Source organism: Ruditapes philippinarum, unplaced genomic scaffold, assembly GCF_026571515.1.
Source record: "Ruditapes philippinarum isolate M1 unplaced genomic scaffold, ASM2657151v2 ctg35_1_1_1_1, whole genome shotgun sequence".
NCBI lineage: Eukaryota > Metazoa > Mollusca > Bivalvia > Venerida > Veneridae > Ruditapes > Ruditapes philippinarum.
In genome coordinates this window covers 294,552-308,781 of record NW_026861019.1, presented here as the reverse complement: position 1 = coordinate 308,781, position 14,230 = coordinate 294,552, and the positions used below count along the sequence as shown (strand labels likewise).

The window sequence follows — 14,230 nt, the reverse complement described above, 5'->3', positions numbered from 1 at the left end:
GAATACTGAATTGGTGAAATATATTTGCAGGGAGTAATTTTATAACGTAGAATATGCCTGTCATAATTCGTCCAATGAAAATGCTTGTTACATTTAGTGTCTGTAAATTAAAGGATCCTCCATTGCTGAGTGGACAGCCGGTCAGAGGTGTAAAAGTGAATTTAACTTAAAGAAAAGGTTATTTGTTGAAGTAAGTATATATTTTTGTCGCTTTATGTTGATTTTTTATGTGTTTACTAAGCTGTCATGGTTGCAATTAAAATATGTGTTAAAATCTGTGTTTTTCATCGATGTTTTGCAACTGTCAGTTTCATCCCGTCAGAAACCTGTTGACGTGGACGTTTAATAAATGTAATTTTACCAAGAAAAGCACGATTTTCTCGGGGGCATCCTCACATTGAATTGAGTTATTTTGTTTAGATATTAAGATATAGAATGAATACTTTTTGTTGACTGACGTTAATTTTTTACAGTTTGCAACGGACGCTGGACTAATTTCCAGTTGAAAGAGGTAAGAGGGGCGTTAAACCAACTAGCACGTGCGGCCCGAAGAAAGTTTGGAATTGCATTGAAACAAATAAAAAAGAAACAGTCATGGAGCTGCAAGTTGTGCTGATTGGTGCTGTTGTCTTTGTTATCTCAGCTGTGCTGATTTATTTAATATCGGCTTTTACAATGAAAGAAAAGACATTTGAAGAAGTAATAGCAGAGCAAAAGAGAGAAAATGAAGAAAAATTGTTAAAGGTGAAACAAGAGAAGAAAGCAGAAAAAGATGCAAGGAAAAGGTTCAAGCCTAAAGGGAAAGTTAAAGGTGATCAATCACCGAAAGTAGTCAGAGATGCGTCACCAAAGGTGTCATTTTCTGAAACAGAGAAGGAACACAAGATGGTCAACCTTGAACTTGATCCAGTTATTATTGAGCCGGTGGAGATTGAAAAGCCATTGAAGATGAATAAGAAAAAAGAGAAACCAACCAAACCAATTCTACATAACAAAGATGAGAAAACACCTGTAGTCTCAGAGGAATTTGTGGAGGAAATTATTCACAGAGGACCTGCTCCAAAGGATGATGTTGAGTTAAAGCATATTCAAGACAATAAGAAAGATAAACCAAAGAAAGAGTCAAAAAAGAAACATGAAGAACAAAAGCCTGTAGTTGAAGAAATCATGAGAACCTCAGCATCCAGTGTTCAGGCAGCTGCCCCTACTATGGGGGATGGAAAATTAGGTTTTAAAGGTAATAGTTAATCAATGAAAGTTTAAACAATCTTAATCAATCAAACTTCAAAGTTTGATTTTGATAGGTTTTTTTATAAAATATAATTAGTCATACATTGTGAATTCAAAAACAAACTTAAAACCAGTTTCAAGTTATTTTTCCCAATGATTCTTGACAACTATGCTAAAACGATTATTATTTTTAATGTTTCTTTTCTTTGGAAAAATGAATACTAACTTTATTTTTTTAAAGAAGGTGACTAGCCATTGCAGACAAATGGCAAATATATATATTAAGCTAATAAGTATGCAACTTTTTATAAGTTCATATCTCAACCAACCACTGAAGATATTTGCTTGAAACTTCACACATTCATTGATAATTGGAGCTGACAATCCAAAGCCCATAACTCTAGGATGGATTTTGTGTGAATAATGGACTATGTGAACTTGATAAAATCCTGGTTAAAGTTATGCTGTCAAAACTACTAAATCTATTCACTTGAAGCTGCCTTTGTATCTTGATATTTTAATTTAAAACCACCTTCCCAAGACCTATAATTCTTGTAAATATTTTTACTGATCAAAACTTTGAAAAGTATTCACTTGAAAATTACAAATGAGTTTTGGATTTGTTGGTCATTTTTCAAGAGTTGTTAATATATCATGTGTTTTTAAAGACATAATTCTCTTTTAATTGTTATTAAATCCTACATTATTAACTATCAAGCACTGAGAATAGATCAAATGTTCTGACCTACAACAAGCAGTTTCATGTTTTAAATACAATAATTGATACGACCCAATTTTAGGTAGTTTCAAAATGTGATAATTGTGTTGTATGAAACTCTTTTTTTTTTTTGAAGTATTTAGTTGGCAGGTTTGTATATTGTACTTCCTTCTGTGATAAGAAAGGTAATGTTTTTAGAATAATAATATCTGTCATATGTTGCGGTTCGGACCGGAATATCCGTCCCGAGGGGACCCGCCCATGGGCGGGTTCCCGAGGGACGGATAATCCGATCCGAACCGCAAAAATATGTCGGATATTTTTCTTGCATATTCTGCCATATTATTTCATATTTAAAATGGTTTACCTCAATAAGATATTTGTTCATGGAAATTAATGTCATTTCATCCATAACTATTTTCTTACAATGGCATATATATTTACAACTTTAATAACAACGGCGAAATGACGTCATCCTAGGCAAATCATTCCCTTCTAAAATGACGTCATTTTAACGCAGTTCATTCATAAAATGCGCTAAAATGACGTTGTTGTATGGCACGCGACTCATCTGGCACCCCCATGCCAGATGAAATTTCCGGCATGGGTAAAACTCACGGAAACGCCAGTCTGCTATGCAAGAAATGACCTTTTGGCGCTTCCATTTTAACAATAGTTTATTGATTATATTTAGAAAAGATTTGATGACAGTTTATTTTATGAACTTTTTCAAGTGCAAAATATGTATAATCTTTTCAGAAACAGGAAATAGCAAATTGATTGCATCGGTAAAATCAGCAACATTAAGTGACCAAGATGCTCAATCACTCATTGACATTTTACTTATCAAACAAGGTGGATCCCCAGCTACACTGTCTGCTGATTGGAATAAGGTGAGATATGTGTGATTTTGAATTATGTGATTACATTTTAGTTTAATGTTTGTTTTAAATGTAATTGAAATAATTGATACACTTTATCAAAAAAATTTTTGCAGTACTTAAATTGTCTCTACATTTTTGTGCCCCCACTTTAGTGGCGGGCATTTAGATTTACCCTTGTCCGTCCATCCGTTCTCTTTTGTGTCGCATGTAACTCAAAAAGTATTTGACCTAGAGTCATCAAACTTTACAGGAATGTTGATCAGCATATGTAGTTGTGCACCTCGGTATTTTCGTATGGATATTTTTAATATTTTTAGAGTTATTGCCCTTGACTTAGTAAAATTTTGCAATTTTCAACTTGTGTCGCATGTAACTCAAAAAGTATTTGATCTAGAGTCATCAAACTTTACAGGAATGTTGATCAGCATATGTAGTTGTGCACCTGGGTATTTTCGTATGGATAGTTTTAATATTTTTAGAGTTATTGCCCTTGACTTAGTAATATTTTGCAATTTTCAATTTGTGTCACATGTAACTGAAAAGTATTTGACCTAGAGTCATGAAACTTTACAGGAATGTTGATCAGCATATGTAGATTTGCACCTGGGTATTTTTGTCTGGATTTATTTAGTATTTTTAGAGTTTTTGCCCTTGACTTACAGGGACTACCTTGGACTGAAAATTTAGGGAGAAGTGACTTCTCCCTTCAGAAAAAATAGGGAGAAGTTTTGAAATTTAGGGAGAAGTGATCATCAAATCGAGTTATATCATTGGATTTTTTTTCTAATTTTATTTCACAAAATATACATGTACACCTTTATATGTACATGCATATAAAATATACATGTATATGGCATGGAAAATAAACAAATGTGTATTTGAAAATCGCTATGATGATATTTAATGAAGTATTAGTTGCTCAATAAAGTTTATTTAAGCATTTCATTTACATCTGACAACACAACATTTTTTAATTTTTTTTTAGGTTCAACAGTTTCTGACTCTAACTTTTAAATGCAATTTATTAAGAAGAAAAGTTCTTAAATTCATAATAATTATCCAAATTCTATCAATTAACATCAGTTTTAATGATGAATATTACTATCATAAATGTAATGGTGATAACAAACGTATATGGGATATTGTAAATCAAACAGGACATATACTAGAACTAGTAAATCAAACAGGACATGTAGGGGAACTAGTAAATCAAACAGGACATATAGTGGAAATTGTAAATCAAACAAAACGTTTAGGGAATATCATAAATAAGACACAAATATACGTTTGAGGTAACTTAATTATCAATTAGCTTGCTTTTTCATGTTTTTATCATCTGCTGAATTCATATCAGCTTTAATTTACCGTATAATCAATGCGCTATTTTTAGCGATTTGGGTTTCCAAGACAGTGTGAATTCCAAATGTCGCTATGGCCACGCTTCAGCGCGTGTGCTAATTACGTCAGATTACACAATTAAATCTGCCTCCAGGCAGTGTTATTGAATGGAGAAATATACATGTACATGTCAGACATTTCATAGAGATTTTAGGGCGACTAAAATTTCGCTTTTCTGATCATATAGGGCGAAGTAAGAATATTTACGGCGAAGTTTTCGCCTGACTTCGCCCTGAACGCAGTCCCTGGACTTAGAAATTTTTGCAATTTTCAACTTGTGTCACATGTAACTCAAAAAGGATTTGAGATAGAGTCATTAAACCTTACAGGAAGGTTGCTCAACATATTTAGTTTTGCACCTGGGGTTTCGCTTGTGGATTTATCCAGTATTTGTAGAGTAATTGCCCTTGACTTACAGTAGTATAAATTTGCAATTTTCAACTTGTTCATGCATAGCTCAAAAAGTATTTCACTTGTAGGCCTGAAAGTTTACAAGAATGTTGGTCAGCATGTGTACATATGCACCTTGGGGTTTGCTTGTGGATTTATTCAGTGTTTGTAAAGTTCTTGCCCTTTACTTTGTAAAAGATTTTAGTTTAAAAAAAATATTTGACCTAGAGTCATAAGATTGACAGAACAGTGGCGCGGTGGGGGCACCCGTGTCCTATGGACACATTTCTTGTTTCTGCAGTTTTGACATGGTCTAGAAATTTTTTTTATCCACACAAACTGAATTTGAACAAAAATTAAGTTACACAAATTTTATTGACATTTTATATTTAATTGTAAAAAAGTGTATGATTTTTTTTTTATACCAGAAATCCCAAAAAGGAGATCCAGTCGCCCTGTTGAGGAAACAGTTGGAAGAAAAGGAAAGAGCATTACAAGAAGGTAAAACTGTAGCATATTTTATTCAGGTTAAAAGTTTAAAAAAAAAAAATTGGGGTCATTCTAAAATAATTACAAAACCGCTTTACAGTAGAATTAATTAGGGGGTATTGTTATAAGTAGGACTTACATTGGCTTTTGGAAATAGTAGCCAATACTTTATAAAGTAAGCAAATTTATGGCCAATTTTTATAAAATCAAATTAGCAGTTTTTATTTTCTTTTAGTCATATATGTATTTGTTGTTGTGTTAGATCTAATGACACCTAAAATATGGCTTTCATTCAAAAGTTTAAAAATTTGTTTGGATTAATGCAACTCAGTATTTTCCTGCTTTCAGAACAACAAATGGTGATGGCTGGTAATACAAAGATTAAAGAGATAAGACAAGAATTGAATCAAGAGAAGATGAAATATCAAGCATTGGAAAAAAGTTATAAAGACAAAATGGAATATCAGGTACTTGAAGAATGGGTAACACATTTTCAATGAATGGTCCTCATCCTGCAGTTTCTCAGCATAGAATAGCAGATAGTTCACTGAGATAGAAGTCCATCAGTCTTTGCAGCCAGTTGTTGTTGGACTTAATTCTGTACCATCTTAGTTGTTTACTGTTTTTTGTTTTTTTTGCTTGTATACTTCTTTAATACAAACATATGACACTCATTTTAAAGATAAAGGAAAAAATCATAATTTTTTATGTATCATTATAAATAGAATGAATTTAAATATTTCTTTTTATGACATTGTAGGGGCGTGAGGTACAAGCTTTGCATGCACGTATCCAGCACACACATGATCAACATACGGTGGAGACAAGTCAATTAAGGGCTGTTGTACAGAAACTTGAGGCTCAAGTTGGGGATCAGTCTAGGATGCAAAGGATTGTTGATGAAAACAATAAACTGAAAGACTTACTGAATAAAACACAGTGAGTAGTGCTTAGATCATCTGTTTTAGATTTGATTTTTTATGTAAATTTGTAAACATATTAGTGAAGCCTTGTTGATAATGTAATTGTTAAAATCAGTGTGAACGATATATTTCTAAGAAATACACTACTTTATCACATTGCTTGTTTTTCAAAGTAATATAACCACTGTGTATATCTTTATATTACACACATGTAATATAGACCATATGTGTATCATCAACCCTTTGTATAACCACAGTCTTGCTTTTAAACATTTTTTAGACTAACTATTTTAAGTCTTTGAAGTAATGGCTCATGTTAGATTCCAGATATATAAATATACTCTAACATTAGTATATTAAACATGTTCTATATTAAAATTTCAGGTCTGAGACTCTTTCTCCCGCAGAACTGAACAGTCTCAAACAGAAAGTTTCGATACTTGAGAAAGAAATATCAAGCAATGCTTTGAAACTGAATGCAAGTGAAAACACAAAGAAAACATTGGAACAGAAACTAGCTAAGTTGGAAGCAGAATTAAACAAATACGAGTCACAACAGGTAAGTTTTGTTATAAGGGTTTTGTTATAAGGATGTACTTTTAGATATAGATTATAATGTTGAGTATTTTGAAGAACTGTAATACTACATACAATTATAGAGACTTGTGGTTTTTGTGTGAATATAGGTAAAGTTTGCTATGTATTTTTGTTATTGTATAATAATGTAAAATAGTTTATATAAGATGTTTATTTATATTTGTCTGCATACAGTCAAGCAATGAGAATGTTATGGAGAAGAGAGTTGATGAAATTGGACAGGAATTGAGAAAATCAGAAGCTAAAATTGGAACATTAAACAAAGATCTTCAGGCTAAAGAGCAGGCAGTTGAGACAGCCCAGAAGGAATGTAAATATCTGAAAACCAAACTACAAGAGTTAGAGAGATCTTTGACAGAAAGTGACCAATCAACAAAAGATATGGTGGAAAGATTAAAGGTAACAAATTGTTATCACTTGTTCTTATGTGTCAATGTATAGCTTTAATGTAATTTCAACAATTAAAGTTAATTGTATTGAATGATATTTGAAAACATTTTATCATAGATGTGATATGACATATTTCTTCAAACAGCTGTTTCACTACTCTATTTTCTATCAACCCAACAATAAAATATGTTTTATCTCTCAGAAATTTTACAGTTTTCTTGAGTTCTAGTTAAAACAATTTGAACAAAAACAAAATGAAAATGCATATAAATCAATTAGATGAGTAAGAATTTAGACAATGATTTCTTTCAATTGCCCTTCAAGTACAAATTGAAGTGTCCCTGGTTACCTTCAGATAACTTTTGGCTCAACCTATCCTTGAGCTGTAAGAAATGTTTGTGTATGTTTGATGAATGTATGAAATTTGCAATAAGATATTATTAGACTGGTATGAAGCTAAATGATTTACAGTGCAGCTAGATAATGACATACTGTACCACTTATTTTATAAATTTAAGTGTTGTCAAAAACTAAGTCTTAATTCTACATTAGCTTAAATTATTTTTTTTTACTCATTTATAGTTATCAATTTTTATAAGGATGTGTTGTTTATAACATTTTTTATGCTTTGCAGGTTTCTGATAGACAAAAAATTGACATAGAAGGAAATTTAAAAAATCTTCAAAAGAGGATTGAAAGTTTTGATCAGGAAAAGTCATCATATTTAACTGAAATACAGGTAGTGTATAGCTTAATACAGTATTTCTGACAGGTAGTGTTATGGATTAAATAAGAAATTTAAACATTCTTTATAAAAAAAAAAGGAGAGGAAATTTTCACTGAACCAATATGCATGGTTTTTATTTTCCCTTATGCAAATAAGTTACAAATATTAACATATATGAAATACAGCTCATATGATATTTATATCCTTGTGTGCACATCATCACTTTAAACATTACTGCTTTTCACATGTATAAGTAAGAAAAAGCCTAAAGAATGGGTAAATATTGATTCCAGTTAAAGTGGCTTCAATATTATTGTTAGGTTAAAGACAAGCAATGTACAAAAGATCCATTGCCCATTAATGGAGGATATGCTTTATACATGAATAAAATTGAAATAGTTGGTATATGAGGGAGGGGGGAGTTCTATTGAAAACAATAAAAGAGGGGACAGTTACAAGGAAAATGCAGGATAATGACCGTCACACAAAAGTTTGTAGACTACAGTGTGCTTGAATGCAGGAAAGTACAATATTGTACTTGACCTTTAAATTGCATTGACCTTGAAAATGCATTATTGACTTCAGCAAGTCCAGAAAAGTGCTTGAATTTAGTTCATAGATTTCTGTTTGAACTTGGTATAGTAAAATACAGTTTGTTACTTTGTAGGAAAACCAGATAGTTATTTTTGTTCAGCATGACACTGCTATATTTACTTTGTCCTTTATCATTAAAGTAAACCCTAGTTCTAATTGGTGTCATAGTTTGGGATTTTATTTTATTTCCCATTTCATATGATTTAACTCATGTGATCTTTCTTTTGAATTTTGAAAAATGTTTCCATTTATGATAAAATTGGAGAGTTGTTACATTAATCATGTTTAAAAACGATATTTTAGTTTTCTGAAATGAAGGTAATTTCAAGTTTGTAAAATAAGAAGTTTTAATAAACATGTTTTTGTGTCGCCTTGAAAAGGTGACATATAGGGGTTACTTTTGTCGGCGGCGTCGGCGGCGTCTGTGTCGGCGGCGTCTGTGTCGGCGGCGTCGTTGTCGGCGTCCCCTAAAGCTTGTCAGGAGCATAACTCAGTCACTATAAGTCTGATTGACTTCAAACTTGGTATGCATGCTTCTTTTAATAACCCGAAGTGCAGTGCACAAGGACTGGTACTCTGCAGTTCTTATTTTTTGAGTTATTGCCCTTTGTTAATTTTCATACTTTAATTTTGTCCGAGCCATTTCTCTTCAACTAAAAAAGCTATGGACTTGAAACTTCATAGGATGATAGATCTCATTAAGAAGAAGTGCAGTGCACAAGAACCGGTACTCTGCACTTCCTAATTTTTGAGTTATTGCCCTTTGTTAATTTTCATACTTTATTTTTGTCCGGGCCATTTCTCCTAATGTATAAAAGCCATGGACTTGAAACTTCATAGGATGATAGGTCTCATTAAGAAGAAGTGCAGTGCACAAGAACAGGTACTCTGCATTTCTTATTTTTTGAGTTATTGCCCTTTGTTTATTTTCATACTTTAATTTTGTCCGGGCCATTTCTCCTTAAGTATAAAAGCTATGGACTTGAAACTTCATAGGATGATAGATCTCATTAAGAAGAAGTGCAATGCACAAGAATCGGTACTCTGCATTTCTAAATTTTTGAGTTATGGCCCTTTGTTAATTTTCATACTTAATTTTTGTCCAGGCCATTTCTCCGAAAGTATAAAAGTTGTGGACTTGAAACTTCATAGGATGATAGATCTCATTAAGAGAAAGTGCAGTGCATAAGAACTGATACTCTGCATTTCTTATTTTTTGAGTTATTGCCCTTTGTTGATTTTCTTACTTAATTTTTGTCCTGGTCATTTCTCCTCATGTATGAAAGCTATGGACTTGAAACATCATAGAATGATAGATCTTATTGATAAGAAGTGCAGTGCACAGAAACTGCTGCTCTGCACTTATTATTTTTTAGTTATTGCCCTTTGTTATTTTTCATATTTCATTTTTGTCCTTGCCATTTCTCCTAAACTACATTGTTCACAAGGCGACACATCCGACTCGCGGAGTTCTAGTTTTTATTAGTTCCACTTTTCAAAGAAAAAGCAAAGCTGTTGTCACAACTCACTAAGTGTCGGTGGTGATTAACCTTCTTAAATTTTCATTTTATATATGGTCATTGATATCAATACTAACAACACTACTAGACTACATAGAAAATAAATATGAGGATGCACATTGATCACACTCATTTTTAGATCAAAGGTCAATGGTACTTGTAATTGCAAAACTTATAATTGTTGGCCATTAAATCCAACTGCATTTTCCTATTGGTCTTTAAATCAAATGGCATTTGCCTAGGAACTTAAAACTTTGTATGTAGTATCATCTTGTTAACTCCAACCCACCAATCAAAAGATCTAGTTCCCTGCTGAGAAAAGTGGAGCATTTGCTCTTCATACAGCTCTTGTTTAATGACTGTCACCACATGTATGTGATGCACTTTTTGTTCTTACAGAAACAATGTTTCTTTAACTTTAAACTGTATCATTTGATAGAATTCTCACACTTTTATAACATGCACATTTCAATTGTCAACACTTGAGTTGTAATTAAAATAAAAACTCATTTATTTCATAATTTTCCTTTTAACTTCATACAGTACAAGATAATATATTCAGAATAATACTCTTCTTGCTCATAGATATTTTTTGTGTGAAATGTTATATGTGAAATGGAACAATGTATAAGTACACTGTCTGTTCTTAGTAAAGATTAGGTTATGAACTGGTCTATTGACTAATTGGAATTGTAAATTTGATTTCAAAATTATTTAATAAAAAAATATTGTCAGGTTTTTTCTATTTTTCATATAAAAAATAACAAACAGGATTCTTTTGGCAAATGTTGTTTTTTATGTGCTGGGAGTTTTGAAAGGTGTAACATTTATATGTATTAATTTGGTATAGCACTGTGATCAATTTACATTTTAGCATCTGAAACAAGAAAACAATAACCTATCAACTGAACTAAAAACAACAAAAGATAGTAAACAGACAGCAGCTCAAGAAACAGTAACAAAACAACAGAATGGAGATCTCCATGCTGATATTTCTCAAATGATACCAAAAGATGAACATGAAAAACAGTGAGTGTTACTTAAATTTCAAATACTGATGACTGGTGTAATGGTCCAAAGGAGTGACAGAAAAATAACCAGTAACAAATAAAATTTATTCTTAAATGCTCATTATACCCTAGAAAATATTTAATTTTTATTTCACAATTTGTTTTTACTTTTGGTGTACTTTTATAGTTTCCAAAAAGTTACTCATTGTCCAATTACCAGAACCATCTTTTTTTTCTGTTGCGTTTTGGCATTTGGTAGTTCGTATGGAAGTCAAAATACTTCTTTGTTTACATTTGCCTATTTTATGACAAACAATTTAACATTTAGCACTACATTTCTCTGGTAACTAGCATCTAATATTCTCTAAATCCATTACTTAAACAATAAAAAAAATCATGTTTGTCTTTTATAAAGAAGAAAAAATTTACTCATTTCTTGGGAATAAAATGCTTACTAAATAGTTAATTTTCACATGATGTTTGAATGTAATTCTTATACTGTTCCCTATTAATTACTTGGAAATGATGATGATTTCGCTCGGGCCAGGTATCTTATATTATAGTTTATTTTGCAGTTAAGATATACCATAGAGAATAACCATTTGTATTTGTAAAGGTATTTTAAGTTTTTAAGCAATTTAGATATTAGTTCATGTATACTCACTTGAGTATGTTGTCTGTTTAATACATTACTATCAATGACACAACTTTATTTCAGGCTAGCTGCTAGAGAAACAGAATTGAGAACATTATCAGTTGATATAGACAACAGAAATAAAGAATTGTCTTCATTAAAGGAAGAATTAGAAAAGCAAAAGAAGAAAAATAATGTAAGTAAAAATTTCAGTTGATGTATAAATGAATGAACAGGTGTACAGATCTGATTTTGTCTCTGCAGAAAGTATGAATATAACATTAGTTGTTAGTTGATTTCTTGGTTGGTATTTAATATTGTAGTCATTAAGATGACAAACAGCATTATTTATGCTTATAACACAGTGCAGTGTAGTTGAAGCAACAAAATCAATACAACATGAAGGGTGGTATTAAGAAATTACAGTGAATATATTTACTGTATACAGCTTTAATGTGAATGAAGTTATCAGCATGGTTTAAAGTTTTGCATGAAATCCCCAACTTATTAACCATTACAAAAAATAAGGAAAACAAAAAATACTGACTTGTTAAATCAGAAATGACCGAGACTGTATTTTTGGTTTTAGGAATTACGAGAAAAGAATTGGAAGGCTATGGATGCTTTAGAAAAATCTGAAAAATCTGTCTCAGAAAAAGTTCAAAGTGCAATTAAAGAGCGAGGGGTAATTATCAATCACCATCAATATTGTGTCTCATACTGCATTCTACTGCTTTAGTCTTCCATCTTTTTAAGTTTACATTATTTTTATGTTCAAAATTATGATAAACAGAAATTTATGTTAAAGGACTGAAAGTAAATTTATATTGTCATCGTATAATCATATTACCAACTCCTGTCTAGCTTGTTCACACATTGAAAAATAACATTTCAATCAATTGCTACATTTTCCTCTTAATGTTAAGTTATATGTTTTAACACCCACTAGGATTCATTGATTGGAAAATGTAATTCCTGTAATGTATGAATTATTGATTACTTACAGCATGTAGCAAATCTATAATAGCAGTATTTCTTATATTAAAATTCCTCTGAGTAGTGTTGAGACTTGCTGTTACACAGATTGCAACTGCCACTGTCAGTATAAATATTATTTATGAAAAATAATAAAATGATTGGTCCATTATAGATTATTTGATAATATGATCATTTTCTGGAATATAAGAACAGCGTAAAATCAAACATTCAATAGAGTTTATCTTGCCACATTGAAACTATGCTAATGACGTGTAAATTAATAAATATCTATTTTTTGTCTGTTCGCAGTGAATTTTAGTGCTAATTTTTAGTTCTATGTCCCTCAATATGCCACAGTTTTACCCTCTCCAATGGCTTTGCACTGGTATGTTCAAAAAGAAATAAACATAACTTCAAGTTAATACTTAATCATGTTTAAAATTATTGTGCCCCCACGTTAGTGGCGGGCATTTAGATTTACCCTTGTCCGTCCGTCCGTCTGTCCGTCCATCTGTCCTTCCGTCCGTCCTTCCGTCCGTCCGTTCACTTTTGTGTCGCACGTAACTCAAAAAGTATTTGACCTAGAGTCATGAAACTTTACAGGAATGTTGATCAGCATGTGTAGTTGTGCACCTGGGTATTTTCGTCTGGATATTTTTAGTATTTTCAGAGTTATTGCCCTTGACTTAGTTAAATTTTGCAATTTTCAACTTGTGTCGCATGTAACTCAAAAAGTATTTGACCTAGAGTCATGAAACTTTACAGGAATGTTGATCAGCATGTGTAGTTGTGCACCTGGGTATTTTCGTTTGGATATTTTAAGTATTTTCAGAGTTATTGCCCTTGACTTAGTAAAATTTTGCAATTTTCAACTTGTGTCGCATGTAACTCAAAAAGTATTTGACCTAGAGTCATTAAACTTTACAGGAATGTTGATCAGCATGTGTAGTTGTGCACCAGGGTATTTTTGTTTGGAAATTTTCATTATTTTCAGAGTTATTGCCCTTGACTTAGTAAAATTTTGCAATTTTCAACATGTGTCGCAGGTAACTCAAAAAGTATTTGACCTAGAGTCATAAAACTTTACAGGAATGTTGATCAGCATGTGTAGTTGTGCACCTGGGTATTTTCGTTTGGATATTTTAAGTATTTTCAGAGTTATTGCCCTTGACTTAGTAAAATTTTGCAATTTTCAACTTGTGTCGCATGTAACTCAAAAAGTATTTGACCTAGAGTCATTAAACTTTACAGGAATGTTGATCAGCATGTGAAGTTGTGCACCAGGGTATTTTTGTTTGAAAATTTTCATTATTTTCAGAGTTATTGCCCTTGACTTAGTAAAATTTTGCAATTTTCAACATGTGTCGCAGGTAACTCAAAAAGTATTTGACCTAGAGTCATGTTACTTTACAGGAATATTGATTAGCATGTGCAGTTGTGCACCAGGTATTTTCGTCTGGATTTATTTAGTATTTTTAGAGTTATTGCCCTTCACTTAGAAAATTTTTGCAATTTTCAACTTGTGTCGCAAGTTTCTCAAAAAGGATTTGACATAGTCATTTAACCTATAGGCAGGTTGCTCAGCATATTTTAGATTTGCACCTGGGGTTTTGCTTGTGGATTTATCCAGTATTTGTAGAGTAATTTCCCTTGACTTAGTAAAAAGATTGACAGAACAGTGGCGCGGTGGGGGCACCCGTGTCCTATGGACACATTTCTAGTTGTGCTTGTTTGCGTTGTTTGTTAGG

The 14,230-nt window shown here is 31.9% G+C and overlaps 1 protein-coding gene across 11 annotated transcripts in view; it reads left to right on the top strand.

The window, feature by feature from the left end:
* The first annotated feature begins 40 nt into the window (after positions 1-40).
* Positions 41-14,230, top strand: part of LOC132714245 (ribosome-binding protein 1-like) — a 33,018-nt gene continuing 18,828 nt past the window's right edge. For 10 of the 11 annotated variants that reach the window (XM_060697064.1, XM_060697065.1, XM_060697058.1 and 7 more), the window contains exons 1-12: positions 41-190; positions 474-1,237; positions 2,708-2,841; positions 5,049-5,121; positions 5,458-5,576; positions 5,870-6,048; positions 6,417-6,591; positions 6,804-7,028; positions 7,654-7,758; positions 10,735-10,889; positions 11,589-11,700; positions 12,094-12,189. In XM_060697064.1, the coding sequence (XP_060553047.1) occupies positions 595-1,237; positions 2,708-2,841; positions 5,049-5,121; positions 5,458-5,576; positions 5,870-6,048; positions 6,417-6,591; positions 6,804-7,028; positions 7,654-7,758; positions 10,735-10,889; positions 11,589-11,700; positions 12,094-12,189 (2,016 nt within the window). In that variant the 5' untranslated portion in view covers positions 41-190; positions 474-594. The remainder of the gene's footprint in view (positions 191-473; positions 1,238-2,707; positions 2,842-5,048; positions 5,122-5,457; positions 5,577-5,869; positions 6,049-6,416; positions 6,592-6,803; positions 7,029-7,653; positions 7,759-10,734; positions 10,890-11,588; positions 11,701-12,093; positions 12,190-14,230) is intronic. The other variant, XM_060697066.1, reaches the window with a different exon arrangement.